This window comes from Heliconius melpomene, chromosome 18 (genome assembly GCF_056956725.1).
Source record: "Heliconius melpomene rosina isolate 202511_hmr_F chromosome 18, ASM5695672v1, whole genome shotgun sequence".
NCBI lineage: Eukaryota > Metazoa > Arthropoda > Insecta > Lepidoptera > Nymphalidae > Heliconius > Heliconius melpomene.
The window spans coordinates 4303229-4324506 of record NC_140406.1 but is presented as its reverse complement, the minus strand read 5'-3'; the positions used below and the strand labels follow the sequence as shown (position 1 = coordinate 4324506).

General features: G+C 31.6%; 2 protein-coding genes across 2 annotated transcripts in view; one reads left to right on the top strand and one right to left on the bottom strand.

Annotated features, from left to right (window-relative positions):
• The window catches only part of jeb (low-density lipoprotein receptor domain-containing jelly belly protein), a 51290-nt gene extending 34408 nt beyond the window's left edge, over positions 1-16882 (bottom strand). Inside the window, exons 1-2 of the mRNA XM_085202075.1 lie at positions 16709-16882; positions 1869-2385 (exon numbers count right to left, since the gene is read on the bottom strand). Of these exons, the coding sequence (XP_085058201.1) occupies positions 1869-2214 (346 nt within the window). The 5' untranslated portion in view covers positions 2215-2385; positions 16709-16882. The remainder of the gene's footprint in view (positions 1-1868; positions 2386-16708) is intronic.
• Positions 16883-19232: 2350 nt separating this feature from the next.
• On the top strand, positions 19233-20534 carry LOC146529273 (lipase member I-like). Its single transcript, XM_085201862.1, has 2 exons — positions 19233-19434; positions 19508-20534. The coding sequence occupies exons 1-2, from the start codon at positions 19302-19304 to the stop codon at positions 20455-20457; spliced, it is 1083 nt and encodes a 360-aa protein (XP_085057988.1). The 5' UTR covers positions 19233-19301; the 3' UTR covers positions 20458-20534.
• The last annotated feature ends 744 nt before the right edge of the window (positions 20535-21278 follow it).

The following is a 21278-nucleotide window of genomic DNA, read 5'->3' as shown; positions in this document are numbered from 1 at the left end:
CGATTGTGCCCCTGCTCCATGACGGCCTCAATAAATTAAATAAGATGAAATGAAATTATATGAAAGGTTTATCTTCTTCTTTTTCTTTTTATTTGTAGGGGAGATGTGTTTTATTTGTACTTATTACTCTCACATTCCTCTCAATATTAAACGCAATAGGATACGCAATACAAGTGACAAAAGAAAAAAGAAACATCTAATCCATCATAATAATTCACGGCTTCGACAACTCTATCTTCTTTTAGAAGAAATAAGCAAAGAAATAAGTTGTTTTACTATTCGCATGCAATATCATTAATTGCACATTTCATAGAACAACTGTTTAATATATTAGGTTGGACGTGTTTGTATGTATAAATATATTTTTTGCAGTTGACGTGTCAGTTAATTGTTATTTATTGTACTAGAAAGTTTAAAAGAAAACTCTTTTATATAACTAATTCGTTCCGGTAAACAATTGTAATGTTTCTCTTAACTGTATATTAACGTGACGAACAAAGAAAGTAATTGTTGCTAAAGTATAATTCAAAGTTGTTTCTACATAGTTATGTAAAAAATAAAAGGTCTCATTTAAAGTCCTGGTATAATGAATTTGGTGATTAATTAAATAGTCTCAAGTAAGTTGGTATTACAATTTTTTATAATTAATTTTAAAAGTATGACCACTTTTTTTCTATATATATGCGGCGTTGAGGTCCACCATTCAACACGCATTGCCTCCAGAATTCGGCGGAAAGCGGGGTGTGTCGGATCGGAATTGGGACGGACTTAAGACTAGGTTCCCAGGATCCCTCTGCCTACGCTGCTATGTGCGGGAAAAAAACTACATACGAGTATATTTATAAAATAACTTCGAACTTAAAGCTTAACCACCGCAGTAAATATAAATAGCATAATAAGTTTTAACAGTTATCGTTATTATGAACCAATGATAAAACATCAACGACACCACATCATCATCATCAACAAAGAAATATATAATATCTACATCGTACCGTATAAAAATGATTAAAATGTATAATATATATATATATATATATATATATATATAATACCTTTTATATATATACCTTTTAGTAATTTTTAAAGGAGTCATTGTGAACTAGTAGGATAGGGTCTGACTGTTGACTGTCGTTGAAAGGCGGTGGTTGTAGCTTCGATCCCCACCCCTAAATTATATAATACCTACGTAATGATTAGGAAATTATCTATCTGAATAGTTTTCTCCATATGTTTAAGACAATATTTATAAAATCCGTCATTTTTAAAAATTATTAATTAATCTTCCTTAAATTAAGTACAAATAATTAACCACATGAACAATCACAATCTGAATTATAACCACGAAGCAATTAAGCGCATTTGTGTATTAACACATGTGTGTTGTTCGTACAAACACAATTAAACATAACTTATATCAACAAAATGTTAATAAGTATGGTAATAAAGGCGTCGAAGAAGCGTAGGTATATCTACATACATACATGTATCAAAGTTCACTATCTAAAGAACTATAGGATTTACGGTTAAGTTGTTATTATCATTAGCACCTATTTATCCTCGCGTCGTCCGAGCTATCAGTCAATGCAACAGGTTTGTTACGTTTTTCCGACAGTTTGAGTTCACTGAGAACTTCCTCAAAAGGCATAATTGGTTAACTATATTTGAAAATAAATGTAATTTACTTTGCTTTTAGTAAAATGTAAGTCCATCTGTCTTTTCTTAGTCAAGATCTTCTCTTAGGAGGGCAATCTAGTAGATAAACCTAGAAGCTCCACAGATGACAGAATCACTTAATACCATTTTACCATATTTACCATGAAATCATTTATATTTGAATTAATTGAAAATATTGAGAACGAACTTACCTATTTGTGGAACATCGTAGGGCCGGCCGGAGCGCGAGGCACGCAGCATCATTTGGCTCGCGAGCTCGGCCGGGATGTGCGGCGTGCGCTTGTTGTTGCGCATTCGACGGCGGTCTTTGTGCAGGGGCTGGTGCATGAAGGAGTCAGGGTCTGATGGCGCCGAGTCCGGCTCGAAGATGTCATGGAGAGGTCGCGAGCGCAGCTGCAGGTCGCGGCTGCTGCGCCACTCGGCGGGGAAGCGGCGCGGCGCGGGCTCGGCCGCAGTGCGCAGCGCCAGCGCCGCCAGCACCGTGGTCACGCAGCACACGCGCATGGTCGCGGGCCGCGCCCCCCACCGCACTTGCATCAGATACTACTTGGTGCCCTCGCACGGCCCCACGCTCACACCCCCCGGGCGCGTGCCCGACCACATTATTCAAGCTCCACTATTAAATTCGTATATTTTCCGTTTTTAATTCAGATTTATTAATGTGTGATAATTGCCGGTATTTTGATTTCTCTTTACGCTGATTGTTATCTGAAAAAAATAATACTGTTTTAATTTTAAGTGAAATACAATTCCCACTCGAGGATATGACATATCTAGTGTCAAGGCAAGGCACGGCGTTGAGATCCATCACTCAACACGCAATGCCTCCAAAATTCGGTGGAAATTAGAGAACGGAGTGTCTTAAAACTATGTTCCCTCTGCCTACCCTGCTGCATGCGGGATACAGCGTGAAGCATATTTTTTTATATACACATTAATGCTTCCCTCCACAGTTCGAACTCCTCTCTCTAGATAACCATTCGAAATTATTCTACTAATTTAGTTTTCGAACTACGTTCTAGAGAGTTTCGCTGTTATATCTCTACTTCTACTGCATACAAATTAATTCTAAGCCTATTCTTGGTGAGTTAGTTGTTAAGGTTAGAGAACTTGTTTACTTTAAAATAATATCTGAGTGAATTAGTTATGTTCAGTTCCTTGCTGTGGCAGTTCAAAGTGTGATTATGAGTTTAGCCACTGAGCAAGCAATGTATTGATTTCGGGCGGGAAACGGAATATCTTGAATCTTGGTTCTCTAATATGAGTGTATTGTGTGAACTGTGTTTTTTTTTTAAATAGAGGGCATAAAAATTACATTTAGGTTGTAAGACAGTGATACAACTAAAAATTATAGGTATTTGCTCAGTATTGTAATAAATAATTTCAACGAAATTTGTATTAAAAGAGAAATTATTGTCAGCAATTTTTGAGATAAAGTTGAGTTTTTGTTCAGAAACTACCAATTTAACTTATTTATATAACAATTATTAAAGATAAACATTTTTTTGCTGGCGAAAAATAGTAGTGGCATTTTGGGTAGGTTGGTATTTTACGAGTATGCTTGCAACACCGAAATCCTATAAGAGCCAATCCAACTCTTTTTTTCTTCGAATTTTCTCTTAGTAAAAATCTGTATATATCTATGTCGAAATCTAGAAATACTGAACTTGTTATCGATGTGAAATACAGAATATGTATATGAAGCTCTGAGCTTACGGGAAATAATAAAAGTTTTACCATAAAAACAAATAAAGTGTGGTCTAAGTCCTAACGTTCACTACTAGATTTTACGTTTATTTTAAGAATAAAAGTTTGTCTTTAATCTTATTTCTCTTTAACTTATAGGTACGCGTCTCAAGTGAAGTCATAAAAAGATTAATATTTTGTTTAACTTTATTGCAGCTTTACGCTGTATCCCACATGTAGCAGGATAGGCAGAGAGCCTATTATTAAAATACTCCGCGTCCCACTCTCCGTCGAATTCTGGAGGCATTGCGAGTTCAGTAGCGGAACTAAACGCCACGCTTTGCCTCCTCACCAGAGCGACCAAATTAAAATATTATATATTTCATTTCCTCGAGTAGGAATAGAACCCATAAACTGTCACGATTAATATTTTGCATAGTACTTAATATACTAACTTTAATTTTTTTGAAATTTATCTTATTATTAATGTATAAGTATCTTAAATAAATATAATTGAGAGAGAAAAGGATTGAAGGTTTATGTTAACAAGATTTGTGCAAAAACTTTAATTTTGTTTTATGACTTGAGATCTTTTTATGGGGCAGGTAGTTCATTAGGTATCGTGTTAGAATTTATTAAAACATTATTAAATCAGCTTCACGCTGTATCCCGCATACAACAGGGTAAGCAGAGGGATGGACGGGGAATGAGTATCCTACGATACTCCGTTTCCTACTTACCACCAAATTATTAGAGGCATTGCGTGTTGAATGGCGAAACTCAACGCCGAGCTTTTGCTTTGGTGCTAGAGCAAAAGAAGTGAAAATATTAATAAATAATAATTCATTCCATCGAGAGGGGATCGAACCCACAACCATTGCGTTACAGTCAAACTCTTGTGCCGCTGTGCCACGACGGGTTTACTAAAACATTATTCATATTAAATTATAGATAGACTACTTAAACAATGACACACGGCTTCACTGATTACCCACGTATAATTTACTACATCACGCTGATGTATACTTAAATTAGGGGCGATGAAATTTTCGTTGATAGGTCTACATTTATCCATCAACTTTAATAACAATGCTCAAAAGAGACGGTGAACGATCCAAATTCTATTCATTCGTTCATTTATCAAGTGTATGGAACTTCCATTATTTAAGCACGGATCCTAGGTATAGTGAGTAATGATTATTTATTATATAAATATTATGTGGGTATGTTTAACGTTAATTGGAATAATCACTATAGGTTCTAAGCTTTAAAGATAGCTGATAATTTGTCATCATATTCGATGGCGGAATCCATTTTTTATTGACAAAGACGACGCTAATATTTGTAATTTATATATAAACAATTTCTAAAATAAAATTAAAAGTACGTACCATATTTAACAATAGTCGTTGCTAATGTAATATGTAGTTATATCATACATGTTAAACCATTAATTCGAAAAATTTTGAATAAAATATATAATACATATAATATACCAAAAATATTATTAAAAAAATATTTGATTGTTACTCATATTACGCTTCCAAAAGCTTTTATTAAATCAAAACATAAAAAAAGTATAACACGGAGCTTCGTAGATAAGTTTAGCTATAGCAGCGTAGGCTAACGAAATGTCGTTAAACGTCCACGTTCAATATTTTCGACTGCTTTTACAATACAGGTAAGTTAAGGGCCAAAACCTGTGGCGTGCTATCGGCAAGGCTATATTTATAATCGGGTGGCGTGCGGTGGGTCGTTGACGTCAGTGGCCGCGGGAGGCAAGGCGCGAGGCGGGCGGCGCCCTCTTACACGCACTTGCAAATTCGCACCTCCATGAATGGAGGAATTAAATTATCCCCAGATCGACTCTCAATATATATGACTTGAGTTGAACTCTAAAGTATCTGCGCATACTCGATCGACGCTTAGCCAGACTTCGCGATGTTATTGAACTGATACGGCAGGCATCATGTGAATTTATTATGTCTTGCTCCAAATATATAAATTATATACAATTTCAACACGATTTCATTATTAACGCAACACTTCAAATACTAAAATAACTTCGTGAAAAGTATTTGGTGATAATTCGCTGTTATGGACGGAAAATTATTTTCAAATGACCATTTAATTTGTTCACTTTTATGTCATTAAAACAAAATTTGTGTGATATTATAATGAAATAACTTTAACTGATCGAATAATATGTACCTATATATGTTATTTAAAAGCTAGAAATGAAAACGATTAATGTTAAGTTTGAAGTAATAGAAATAGTTTAAATAAATATATTTGTCTTTTCTACACATGTTTAAACATGTAATATAATGTGAACATAAGATTTGTCATTAATACCAAAATGAAAATTGTAAGTTTATATAACGTAAGCTTTTACATAATTAACCTATTGTATATACTATTATACAGTAGTTAATTATGAAGCGGTTACAAACAGTGGGATATGGTTACCATAGTTAATTAAGTACTCGTAGTATTAAATATTCCGTTTAATTAAATAAATTTGCAATATTTGTATGCTAATTATAAGTAAATAAATTGCCAGTAAATGCAACACAACGGAAAAATACAGTAAATTATTTAAAAAGACAAGATATAAATCAATTTAGATTACTGCTTAAATCGATACTAATATAATAAAGCGAAAGAGTTTGTTTGTTAGCTTAAAAGCTCAAATGTGTGGGACTACTGGTCGGATTTATTTTGTTTATATTTTTGGATGATAGGTATTTCTAGCTATTATTTCATTAAAAACTACAAAAAACAAATCCTACCAGTAGGTCCACATAATAATAATAATACATAATAACAACGTATAATTCTTAGTTACTCTTTAATAACAAAATAACAATATTAGTGAACGCCATCGAAATTCTTTTAAATAACGCTGAATCCCGCACACAGCATGGTAGGCAGAGGGAACCTAGTAAGACACTTCGTTCTACACTTTCTGCCATATTCTTGCCTCCACACTAAAGCGAAGAATTAAAAATATTAAATATTTTTATATGTTCTTGAATGGGAATCGAATCCACCTATGTGTGTGTGTGTGCCTGTCTAATAAAATATTAAATCAAAATAGAGCGCTCAAATATTTCTCACTTTTCGACTTACAAGTACTTATGCCGAGTGAAAGCGTGGTAAAGGTTAGTCACCGACGGTGGAAGTAATTGCTGGATCAGAGCGAGCGGTCACCGCTCTATACTGTAGCCTATGCGTAGGTACATACGCTCTTGTACGTGGCGTGTATGGTGACATATAATACCTGTGTCATGTCACCGCCGCTACTCTGAGGCGAGCTTCTATTCAATTAGAGCGATCACGCGAGTCGATCTTTAGCTGATACACTATGGAAATATAACATTTGAAAAATTACTACCCAAAATATCTTCCTCCATTGATTTTCAATTACCTAAATTACCTTTTTGTACAGTATACAGTATGTTTGTAATTTGGACGCTTTCAAGACTATTTTCACTAATGTGTTCCTCTATTTAGAATTTGTTTCGGTTATTATTTCTCATTTACAGTATTAGTTAATGAAAAAAAAAAAATCGAGAAATAAATACATATTATAAAATGTATATTTTGTTTTTTATGTTTTCTGGAATTGTTGGGTAGAATTTGGAGCAATATTTAAATTTAAATATTTCATTTTGCCTGGTCCAGCCAATAAAAGCGTTACGTTGGGTTTTGGTTGCAATATATTACTGTTTTTAACGTACATACTTAACTGACCTTCCACTGGGAAGGTAGAGAACGAAGTTTTCTCTGCACATTCCGCTAAATACAGAAAATGAATGAGATACAAAAATATAATACAATATCACATTGTCCTTATAAAATATGAAATATTATGAAGAATGCAAGCTTTAAATAAAATTTCTTAGTGATTGTCGAAAGTAGCTTAAAATAGCAAACCTTGCAAAGGATGAATGTATCTCACAATACCATTAAGAATGAAATACAATATGTCGCGACGTTCGAAATGTTAATGATATGATGAGCAATGCCAGCTCTCCTATTGTGCCTGCAACCCACTTGGCTCCGTACCATCTTACATGCAAAACTTTGAGCCTGGAATATTATAAACCCAACCTTTACCACTTTTTCCTTTCATTTTTATTACTGTAATGTGTTTGGAAAATTTCCTTATTTTTCCTAACATTAACTTCTTAATAATATAGGAATTTCTTAATACTTTAAGAAAATGTCTTTTGGAAAAATAGAACCGTAATAAAATATTGCTATATGATGTTTATTTAAATAAATATTAACAATTCTAAGTAACTGTGTAAAAATGATAGTATTTAATTTGTCATGTCAAGTCTACATTGATTAATTAAAACGTGCCTCACAGCTAAGCATGGGTTGAACCAGATATGTAAATAGTAGAAGTGGCCACAGTCGACGTGTCGACACCCGACACAGACAGCGCGCCGCTAACCTAATTGGCGGCATTTCTTTGGATAATGCTAATTTTACGACAGGCCTTACTGTTTTAAAAATAAAATGGTAGGTAGTATTTTTATTATTTCTTTACTATTTTTAATTCGACTCAATCTTTAAATCGTTAATATATATGTATTTTGCGTATTTGTAAATATTATGTAGAATATACAGAATGTAACAATAACAGCACTTAAACCAAATTTAGCTGGACATCAATTTAAATTCCCAATATAGACTTTGACGTTTCATTTGAATAGTGATTTTGGTTACGAATACAGGAACAATAACGAGACAACTAACAAAGCATCTGAATCCGTTTGATGGAGAGCCCCCGAGAGCCCCCTTGCCACCTGCGCCCTTTGACGCCCGACAACGCCACCAGCCACACCGCCGCGCCGCTACACTCTTGTTTGCGTAGTTGAAAAACCACAAATCAAGTGGAACTGTAAATTCTCGGCTTAACGCTTCCAAACTGCGTTAGAGACCACAGTGCTTTTAGGTTTTGGGTTGACTTTATCTCGTGACCCATAAAAATAAGTTAAGTAATTTATTGAGGTTGATCGATGGTTTTGGTTATTTTTTTTTTCAAAAATTCTTATTTATTCTGCATAAATGTAGAGGTACCGACAGAATATCGAACTCAAAGTCATTGGATTTAGTACAATACTTCCCAAGTTAGCGCAGTGTGCGCTTTGTAATAAATTAAGGCATTATTATCATTAAATGTCGACCTTCACACAATAGCCTTAACGCTACTCATGCCAAATATGTAATGGCCTTCAACTGAAAAATTCGTAGTATTTATATGAAAAGGAAATATTTACTTACTATTTATATTCTAAGTATTTTTATTTATATTCTATTTTCAATATATTTATTTTTAGGGTTCCATACGTAAAACGGGATCCTATTGATAAGACTACGCTGTTCCGCTGTCCGTCTGTCTGTCTGTCTGTGACCAGGCTGTATCTCATGAGCCGTGATAATTTTTCACTGATGATGTATTTCTGATGCCGCTCTAACAACAAAGTACGCGCTACGAAACATATTGCAAATACTTAACGAATTACATCTTAAGTATAAAATTACAAAGGATGGATTAATTTCAAGCCAAGGATATCTTAGTTATCAACTTTCAAAGCGGCTCTGTCAAATATAATAAGATTTTCGTTGCTATTTTAATTACAGAATTTATTATGGTACGTGGTAAGTAATACACAAACTTTGTTCATAGTAATAAAATTAGGAAATGAAAATATATACTTAGACTTGCCATAAAAATTATTAAAAATAAATAAAAACAACAGTTTATATTACAGCGTGTTAGTTTAGTATGTTAATATAAAACCTTTTAAAATATGTAAAGCTTATTCAAAATCTCCATTATTTACTTTGGTCATTGATCATGGGTGTTGTTAAGGGGCTTAACCACCTTGTCAAAAATGGTATCTCGATACATTTGTGCCGATGTTTTGACACCTTTTTCATAAAAATATGGCTCAGTCACTCCTTCATAGCTAACATCCCACCAGTCCATCACTGAAGGCGTATAATGCCCACGTTGTACACTGTTTGGAAGCTTCTTTAGAGTTTTCAGCATAAATACAGTCAGTTGTTACTTCAAATATTTCTCAATTGTAAAAATGTTCTAATCCGTAAACTCTACCACCACCACATATTTTGATTTCTCCACTCTATTTTTTTTATAAGCGATCATCCAGCGAAAATTAAGGTGGGTTACACAGATAATATTTAATAAATTTTAACCATTCACGATATTAATTTATCACTTCTCGTTATCCTGCATTACGCAGGAAAAATAAAGAATAAAAATAAATTATTGATTGAACTTCAACGTTATTCGAAGTATCACAACGTTATTCAAGTACCTATATGAAAATTCCTAATAAAGTATGAAAAATATAGATTTTCCTTGATTTCAGGAATATATATAACTTCTATTGAATTCATTGTAACAAATAAGTTTTATTATATAAGAATACATTTTATGGTCGCATTTATTTTCTTCCGCAATAAACGAAAAGCCTTTCAGTGTAATAATTTCATTCCATTTCACTTTTACATCTAATTTATTTTAACGGTATCAAATATTGCATTAAGAATAAAAGGAACGTAAAATTATTTAGCCATAAGTACAATTTTATTCAGCGAAATATCATTCCATCTTTTAATATAATTTACTAAGAAATGAAACGTATTTGGTGATATAATCTACTACCTTTTTAAAAAAATTCTTAATGGGGAGTGTTTTAACACTAGCTTTCCATGTTCCCTCTGCCTATTCTGATATGTGCGAGATACATCGAGAACCTAAAAATACATAAATAAAAGAAAGAATTCAATTGGAAATACTTTGTAAACAATATGACATTTACTTAAAGTAAATAAAATTTAAAATTACAAACAAACAATTCCGAATCCGAAGTGATTCAACTGAATAATGGAAGATGGATTTGCAGTTGTTATACGTATGAATATTACATCACTATAGAGTCATACATCGCGGTTTATTTTACTATAACCATTTTGATAAAACTAGATTTGATCTGAATCTCATTATATATTCCTGAAACACGGGAAAATTGTATGCTAAGGTAAGGTTGCTACTGACATTTACGTACAGGTCAGTGTGGGCAGTGACACGTGCGTTTACTTATGCCTTATATTCGTGCTGAATGATTATGGAAATATCACAGGTAACAAAATAATTATAATTTTTAAAATAACTTTTACATAAATGAGTATATTTTACAAGTTTTTTGTATCAAGAAAATAAATCTAAAATAGGAAAGGCTTTCTACGGCAATATGATCTTTCCTCTTTATCCGTTGAACATGAAAACTCACTTCCATCATACATTACCTTTTATTACAATGTATGAACAGTAAAGTATTAGATATTGTTTCCACTTAATAACGCGAGAAAAAAATGTCACAAATGAATATTTATTATTATATTTATTTGAATTCCCAAAGAATCACGATAACATTTTAATGGTTTAAATAAAAATGGGCTTCTGAAATCTAAGATACCAAAACTGTTATTCAAAACAAATCTTATTATTCCTGTCTGAATAGACTTATTATCAGACGGGCGAAATGAGTCTCGGATCACCTTATTAAAACTGCGAATAGAAAGTTGTTACTTTTGATTAAGCTCTTTACATTTAAGGAATTTTATATTAAATTAGGTAAAAAAAATATGTTAAAAGTAACGATGCAATTTTTAAATGTAACTGTAAAAAGCATCTATAAAAGAGACTCTTGGCTGTATCTATTTGAAGATTACTTTTTTTTAAATAGGTATGTAAGAGATTGTTTTTTTATTCATCTCTGAAAATCTCTAGCTAAAGTTTAGAAGTTTATGACAAATATTCATATTTCAAAATATTAAAATTTAGCTTAAGTCGTAGTAGTTTTCTATATAAAAACATATATAAATTATAAAAATATATACATATACTATTACGTACTTCTGTTGTCATTTTTGACTTTGTATGTGACTTATTCTGATTTTTTATTTAATATGATCAATAACAACTATTTAACGAGGTATTTAATGAAATAAATAGAACGTAATTTTAAATATATATTTATAATATGAATTACATTACATGTAATCATTTCTATTTTCTTCAGTTTCTTTAATACAACTATTTTCAATATATAAAGCTACATGAATGAAAAAGGAATTCATTATGATTTGCATTTAAATTCTAAAGCTTCGTCTTTCTCACATTCCAGTCCATTGTATCGTAGTGAATGAATCACTAACGAACCTTTTTTGACATCGTGTGACGAGAGAGGATATATGTTATTCACATGCAAGCTATTTAAATTTAGAAAGTGTTTTCGTAAAACAAAATTATTTCTTTAATCTGACCTAGAATCTTAAATATTATTATTAATATTATAAAATAAGCTTTGATGCCGACTTTTCCAAGGAATATACAAAAAGATAGAGCAAGAATAACTGCTTTATCTGTAATTAATATTCATTAAGTTAATTTTGGGTCTTTTGAGCCCTGTATAACACGAGAAGCTAATGAATTTATGTTTTATAAAATTAGTCCAACCAAAAGAGTTTTTTACATACAAATACAATTTTAGTTATATATTTTTATGAAAATATTATTATCTATTTATGAAAGATCTTCATAATTTTATAAGTGTTTATGTTTTTTAAAAACATAATGCAAAGATGCATATATACATATACAATACTACCTTGTACATATACAAGCGGACGCACACAGCTTCACCTGCTTACTGCTTAGGGGTGAATTCTAATAAACCATGAAACACGTGTTCAATGAAATATTTTTAAGAGTCTCAATTTCACATTTTATAAAAATCAGTGGCGGTTTAAAGATTTCTCCATACTAACTTTCAACCCCTTATTTGCATCCTTGGGGGAGAATTCTAGAAAACGATGAATCAAGTGTTCAATTAAATACTTTTAAAAATCTAAATTTCAAATTTTATAAAAATTGGTGCAGATTTTTTTTTTCATACAAACTTACAACCCCTATTTCACCCCTTTAGGGTTAAAATTTTTCAAAATCCCTTCTTAGTGTATGTCCAGATTGTGAAAGTAAACATCTGTTATATATAGATTATAAATATATGCCAAAAATTTTTAAAATTTTAAACAACTTCAACTGGACTTGCCTACCGAGGGTTCCGTACCAATTGAGTTTGTCAACTTAAAGAAGTAGACGAACTTAAATTCACGGGCGTATGCATTCTTTAAATGAAGTACAAACATAAGTTTGCACTGATTGTGAATGATTTATTTCTATAAAATACCTATAGATATTTACTTTTTGATTATTTTTCAATTCGTGCCAAATTTAATAACCATTCCATGGGAACTTACTCGATAGCGCGGTGAAATTCATATAAAATACAGCAAAACCGATGTATACATATCATTTGGTTGCGTTGACGTAGAAGCTTGGTTTTTACTGTGCTTAAGGGACCGTGGACCTGAAGAAATATTTGATATTAATTTCGAGTTCGAGATTTATGAGAAGAGAACAGAAACATCTGATGAACAACCATAACAGTCCAGCTAAACTATAAGAAATAATGAAATGCCACCTTAGTGAAAGATGTTCAAAGTGTTAGGCATTTTCTATATAGACATTAGTTACTCGCGTCGCACGCCGTCATACCACGTAAAAGTCAACTTTTTATCTGTATAAAACAGAACGTATCTAACATATTTAATGTGATAAGTAATAATACAGTATTGTTGAAAATAGTTTCGAAATTATCGTTACCTAGTTTCTTTTACCGTTTTGGTTCCCTCTGCCTGCCCAGCTTTAAGCGGGATACAGCGTAAAGCTGTAAAAAACACTTATTGCCACTAAGGCTACAATTGTATTTGAAGTTTAAAGGTTGTTATTTTTTAGCTTCCAGATATATTCCGCATATAGCAAGGTAGGCAGGTAGGCAATGGAACCTGGGAACCTAGAATTAAGACATTCCTTTCCCATTAAGACACTTTCGTTTTATGCTAAGGTTTTATATTCATACATTTTGAAACAGGGCGGCGGAAACGATAAATAAATTAAATACATATTATTTGTTTAACCTGTTGTTGACATTTTCAATATGGGAAATATACAAATATACTCATCGTATTAGCTTTATTTTCTATCATAATTTAATTTGATAATATTTATGTTTGACGTTTGGATATCTTTCATACCAGTGAGCTGGAAAATAAAAGAAACGCGCTTGATATTCAATAATAATAAAACGTAGCTATAGTTATATTATTTTTAATGGTTATATTATTTAGAAGAAATAATATTTAAAAGAGATATATTAAAAATTTCTTGCTGGCAATTTTTATTATTATTGTTATGATTTTAGAAAAAAAATGTGATGGAATGAATTTGGAAAGTAAATTCTAAGTTTCAGTTGATAGTAGTTGATATTGTGTTTAATTTATGTGGTAATGTGTATTTCAAGGCGAAAAGAGTCAGCTCACATATGAACATATCATATCATATCATCATTCTATTTATTTATAACAGATTTTACATTTACATTAAAAATGTTTCATATGAAATAATATTTTTTATTAATATTTTTCATATAAAAAACATACACGTTTTGCAACGCAGCAAAGCTTTATTTTAAATTAAGGTTACTTTTATAAAACGAGAATTTTATGCAATTTTATTAATATCTCACGGGTGGTTGTATTGAAAAAAATAATTATAATTTTGATATATTTTTCATCTTGGCTTAATTTTTAAAGAGAGAAACCTCAAATGCGAAATCAGAGCCACCATTGAACTTTCTAGAATATATGTTTAATATTTATATTGTGTTATGAAAAAACTGTTTTACGCATTATATATAAAGAAATCCTTTAGTAAGTGTAATCATTTTTTCAACGGAAAAACCGCAATTATGAAATTGATATGGAACACATATCAATTTGTGGTGGCCGGGATCGGTTTAATTGATTTTTAAAATATATGTAGGTAGAAAGATCCCCAGGTCATATCGTACAAACACTGAGGTGAATATCCCGGTGTTCCTTTAGTAGAGTTTTAGGAATTGTAAAATATTAAAACGTTAAATTTATAAACTCGATTCGGTCGACTCGCCAACAGGTGGTATAAATTTAATATAATTAAGCGATTTTAAATCCATAATCATTTCAATATAGTGTAAACTACTAGCATTCTCTCTTAGAATTTGGGGATCATCTCGTACAACTTTCCCCTACTTACATAGATACACTTAAATATTCATTTAGAATCCTTTAGGAGGTTATTTAAATTGCACACATATTTTCAAGGAAATTAATTGCAGAAATAATTTTTGTAAACTGATATATACAAATAACATAATATTACAATTATTTAGTGTACAAAGGTCAATTTATGAATAGGACTTTTTTTTAATTTACATAGTTTTTTAAATAAATAGTGCATTGTCATTATTTTTGTCCTTTAACACTTAGATGTTAATCGTTAAAGGTCGTTCCTTTCATATATATTGCAATAAAACAGCGTTTTCTACTAACAATAAAAATAAACATAGAATTGTAATAACCATAGATGATCGTTCGGCCTACGCTTCTAAAAGCTAAAGTCGCTAAAAAGTGAAAACTAACCTGTTTAAAGTTTTAACTATATTATTTATCTTAAGCTTCATGACATAAAATTGTTTGGGTTTCATTTGAATCGCTTGCCAACTGCTTGCTGCCAACGATCAACTTTCTCGTTCATCCAAAGAAAAATATTTCTACAGACATACAATTTTGAAAAGTTTTTAATTTTTGTTAGAGATATACAAACAATATTTTACATCCATATATGTATGATTTCCACGTATGGTAAAGAAAAATATAAACACTAGACAAACAAAATATATAATATTTAATATTTGCGAAAATAATATAATAAAACTTTATTGTAGAGCAATTAGGGCATTTTCACGATAATTGTGGGTTTTAATTTCAATATAGAAAATGTTTATAATTTTTATTAAGAATACTTATTAAGAAAACGTATAAAAATTTTAACCCTCGCCTCTTTAGAAACCGTGCAAGTCCAAATGTGGAATAACTTTAAAAATATTTTAAAAAATTCTCTGGTGTAAACAGTATTATGTATGTTCTGACATTTTATACCAATAGCTTGATATGAATATTACTAAAACTATCTGTCTTCAAATTTCAACTTTACATCCTTTTGGTAGATTACTTCATGTTGACCAAAAATAGCTGATATTTTTTTTCACAATTTAATATTTTTTAAGAAACGGCTTTTAAGTAATATCTTACTTTATTTTTTATTACTTTTCTCCAAGTCTCATAAGGCGGTAATATTGCAGTCTTTATTAAAATTGAGTTCATGTAAAAGGTAGCGATGGAATTTCCTAACTTGTTTAAAATTTCGACGGCGTTCTTCTAAGGCGGAAGGAAATATTCTTCAAATAAAAGATCAACAAATTTTCAAACAATTAGGTACAAGAGTAAATGGGTTATTTTACAGGATCAAAAGGTTTATACTTTTTTCCTACAGAAGTACATATTTAAAAAAATAATTCAGTTTCTAAGCAAGCCAGCCACTACAGATGTAAGTCATTATTGATGTATTAAAAGAAAGTTCAAAGAAAATAATATTTAATTTATAAAAAGTTAAAATATCTTTTATAAAAATAGCCCAAAATTGCTGTCAAAATTTTTTTGAACTCATTTCACTAATATGGCGGCGTCTTTATAATTATTTATATATCAACGCTATATAAAGAACACTTTTTTAAATGAATATAAATAAATTAGTCTAAAATTTAATAAATGTTTACTTATACTAAAAATAATAGCGATGCTTTCGTCGTGAAACACGGGCCCCACATTCTTACTGTGACGTCACGTCCGACGTCAGAAAGTTAAGTCGCTTCAGGAGAGACACGACGAAATACTAAGGATAACATAAAGTTTATTCAAAATATCTGTATATATTTATAATTCGAGATTTTGAATTACAAATAATCCATATTATATTGTCACCCTTATATTTATGTAAATTTATTTTTAAAAATATTATAGTCGATGATTGTAATCAATATGTATTTTTTTAAATAAAAACTATACTTATCAACATAAAAAAATATATAAAATAAAACACTTTTAACATAAAAATCATGTATTTAATTACGAAAAAAAAACATAAAATAATAAATGAAATGCACATAAAAAACAGTAAAATGGACAGTGACAAACATAACAGCAAAAAAAAAGCAAAAAAAAAACAATTACAGATAAGCACAGCATCTATATCCATTTAAATCAAATTAAAAATAATATAAAAAACGGAACTTACTGTAGACGGGAGTAAGGCGTGAGTAGGCGCGACGGATTCCCAGTTGAGCAGCAGTTACGTGAGACACTACAGTCTGTACAGAGGTTTGTTGTGCCGGCGGCGGCTGCGGTGCAGGAGAGCGGCACGGGAGAGCGGCTCGGGAGGCGACACGTGCGTCCGGCGCGGCGGCGAGCAGCTACTGGCGCGAGGCGGCGGCGCGCACGGCGCAGCCCGCCCACGGGCACGGGTGTCCCGTCGTCACGCCACTTACCCCACACCGAATAATATAACGCCGAATTCTCTACGTATGCAATTAAGATGTTTGATTAACCACTTAAGTATTTATTGTGCTTTCATAATTTATCGGATTTTGATAAATGATAACAACACGTGTTGTTGAATCCTGAAATTTTGTTTATAATCACGCGTATTCTCTCGTTTTCGTCAATTTCATAAATCGCTATCACGCGAAGCACTTTTGTCGCGTTTGTTGTCTTCAGTGGTTACATGATTCGTAAGTATATTGAATGCTGATGTGACACATCAGACTAACCTGAATCATGGAGTCGCTTTATTTGAGCTTTACTTATAAAATATATTTCCTATATAATATGTATGTACTTAATTAGTCATATTAAAGTTACGCCTAGGCCTAAGCGTAGGTAAATTCAATATGCGAGGCAATTAAGAATTCGTTGGTAGCAGCTTGATATAATAAATACGTCAACTTACCTGCCTGAGACACCACCTCAGCGAACCCGTAACCCCTTAGTACTGCAAAGTATTCGACACATAGGGCTTCTGAACATGTATAAAGCTAAATATACTCGATTAATCTGATCAAATATATCAGATCAATTATTAATGTAAATAGACTCTACCTATCTTAGCTGTTTAAAAGTAACTTACAATTTGTCAATGTATCGTTTTAAACATTTCAAATTGCACATAGTAAATGTAAATTATTAGATAATAAATGAAGAACATAAATCTAAAAGATTAATTATTAGGCTCGACTTGCTTAAGCTGATAAATTAAATTCTTGCTGATAAAAAAATTAAATATCGGATTAATTTGACTCAAGTAAGTTATTAAATTGAATGGAAAACAAACAAATTCCTTTTCATCTAAGAGATTAGTATTCACTAATAAAAGTAAGACGAAAATCCCTACGGGCCTATTGAGTACCTACCTTTTTGTTATAATCTAGATTCTAGGCCGTTAATGACGGAGAGAGATTGTAGACAGCGTGTGATTGTAAACGCGATGCTTGTGAGTTTGACCCCATTCGAAGAAATGACTATATTTTCATTTTCGTGTTATGATAGACAAAGGACGCGTAATTTCTCAAATATTGGGCGGAAAGTGGGGAACGAAGTGTTTTAACACTAGGTTCCCATTGGCAGTTTTATCTGCCTGCTTTTATTATGAGCTATGCGAATGAAATATTATCATTCTATTATTTTGTATACTAGCGTTCGAAAAAATCGGGATATTAAATTAATTCCTTATATTATGCAACTATTTTAAATGGTATATTTGGATCAGTGTAAAATATAAGTACCTTTCGCTGTAACATAATAATTAGGCGCCCTACAGTTCACTCTTAGTCAAAGTCCTACACATATACATATGTATGTAGATACGTTTTAAACGTGTTTGAAGTTAGATTTTTGCTCTATTTTATTCGCGGGTATATTGCACTTAGCGTTTGTATGTTATGTTGATGGTGCTTGTGTTTGTATGATATGATTCAAATCTGAATCGAGTATCTACCTGTTGTGTGTAAAACGAGTTATAGTTCACAAAATTATTGTTTTACGCAATTAAATATTTATTTTTAGTTTATTTAAATATTTATTTTTAGTTTATTTAATTAAATTAGTCGCAGGGGCACAAGCGACTGTAAACACGACAGATTGTACATTCGATTCCCACTTGAAGAAATTAAATATTAAATATTTTCTATTCCTCGCTCTGGGAACGAGGCAAAGCTTGGCTCCAATTCGGTGGCTTTTATGTATAATTATTTTATTCAATAATAGATTTTAATAAAGATTCATTCAATTGTTTATATAATAAATACAAATATATATTAAGGCGCACGCAAAAAATCATATTTAAGACAGTTTCTTTTATATTTTGTTAAACTATCAACTGTTAATATAATGGCTAACAATATAATTTCTCAAATTAAATGATATCCTTTACCCTAATTAGGTATCTTCTTATTGGTGAAGCAATTTTCAGAATCGATAGTTCTATTAAGTTTATCCATGACACAAAATCAACATTTGCCAGACACTATATAGAAAGCAAAAAAAAAATGTTTTCTACTACATCATACTACAAATCTTCATAATTTTCGATTTTTTGTTTACAAAAGTAAAAAGTTAAATGTAAAATGCTGTATAACCTTAACACAACTCGAGCCACTTGTTTTGTTTATAGCAATTGAAGCGGCCTTCTAAGAGCGAATGTAGTGCATTGGATATTAATTTCAAACAAGCCCCACCAAAACTTGAGCCATTGCTGCAGTCGGCGAGACACTGACTGGACCTTTCTCTTAGTACAGGCAGTGACACAGTGACCGTGTTATCGCGGAGGTTTTGCCATGAACCTCTACTCTATAAAAGTACCGATGATAATCGCGATTTTACATTTGTTTGTGTTCGTAGTTAACGCCCAAAGTGACCAACAGAATTTGAGTTTTATTGAGAATTTGTATGCCAAAATGTCCAGTGCATGTAAGTGGATAACTTTAACCTTCACATTTAAAAGTAGATAATGAAGTAAGTAACAGGATTTTTGCGCTTACAGGTCGTGCCATTATGGATTTTCAGTTTAACTCCATGAGTACCCAAAATTCTATACTGAAGACTATGAAAATAATTCATCTAGACGACAAAGGAAATCAAAGCTTTCCTATCGATAAAGCCTATCACTCGCTTACTGAGCCTGGAATATTTGACATAACAAAACAAACTAAAATAATTATTCATGGATACAGAGATCGTTCGCAGTCTTCTGTGTCTTTGGATATAGCAAATGGTTATAAAGAGAAAAATATGTATAATGTACTTCTCGTGGATGCTGAGGAAATGATGAATCAAAGATATATTCTTTCTGTATATAATGCTCGTCTTATCGGGAAAAGATTAGCAAATTTGTTAGGCAATTTAGAAAACTTTGGTGCTAGTGCTGACGACTTCCACCTTCTCGGTATAAGTTTAGGTGCGCATATTGCAGGATGGGCAGGAAAATATTTTCACAGATACAAGTCACACCCTATAGGACGCATAACTGGTTTAGATCCTGCGGGGCCTTGTTTTTCATATGCTTTTCATGATCAGAGATTGGACAAAATGGACGCTAAATATGTAGATGTGATGCATTCTAATATGCTTGTACAAGGTGTGATCGAGCCTTTGGGGCATGCGGATTTTTATATTAACGGAGGAGGTCCCCAGCAACCAGGCTGCATAATGCCCTCCTGTAGTCATCTGCGAGCAGCCGAAGTTTACGCAGAAAGTATAAGAGTTCCTAAATCTTTCGTGGGTATTCGTTGCCAGAGTTGGCAACACTATGAAGCTAATGCATGCAAAAATAAAAATTATGCCGTTATGGGATATGGTTCTTCAACCTCGACAAGAGGCCTTTATTACTTGCGAACGTCGGCCAGTCCTCCTTTTGGCCTTGGTATGAATGGAACGAAACGGATAGCTCCAAAAGACAGTAATAATTGGATGATAAACTTAAGTTATACATAATAGTGTATTCTTTTAATTAGGTAAATTAGTATAATATTATGATGCCATTATTTTGAATATATTTATTTATAACGATATCTGTATTGTTAATTTCCTTGTAATATGTAGGTATTTTAATTACAATGTCGCTTTTGTCATGTCGATACTTTTGTATATACTTAAAATATTTATTTAATATGTATAACCGATTTTCTGTGGATAATAATAATATGAATTTTAATTGCTTACAGGTGTGTGAAACAGAAATTTAATTTTGTTTACTGCTTCCTAATAACCGGAACTGTATTTTTCTTGTAACAATAACAGTTGCTTTTTTGCGTCACTATTTCGTAAGTCAGCCATAACGAATGTCGAGTTCCATTGACAGCGTGCCACGTGAAATTATATTTAAATGCTTAATTGTGACTAATCGATCATTTGAAATACCTCCCGCACAAGAGCTTTCCAATCATAAGGTTAAATGAAAGAAGCTATATTAGGTTATTAAAATGTATAATCTATCCCTCTCTCACTTTGGTTCTAATACTTTTTTTTGCTAAAATACAATACCAAAGAAAAATCTATATGTCTTATATAAAATGATGTATGATAGAAATTTATATTCCAATATATAGATTACAATCAGAGATTTAGAGTTTTTTGTTACTTAATAAATTCTTAAGTCTATAGAAGAAATTGCGGAATAATTTCTATGTATGCAAATAAAAAATGTATTTGATTATTATAATTAAATTGTTTTTAGAATTTAAGAACAATAATTATTTTAGAATCAAATGTTGATTTTACAAAATAAAACTTAATTACTTTTAAAAAAAAAGCAA

Bases quoted from the DNA above. Each gene is read 5' to 3' on its own strand.
- LOC146529273 (XM_085201862.1), top strand. From the start codon at position 19,302: ATGAACCTCTACTCTATAAAAGTACCGATGATAATCGCGATTTTACAT. The intron at 19,435-19,507 runs GTAAGTGGATAA...TTGCGCTTACAG, and splicing joins TGCCAAAATGTCCAGTGCAT to GTCGTGCCATTATGGATTTT.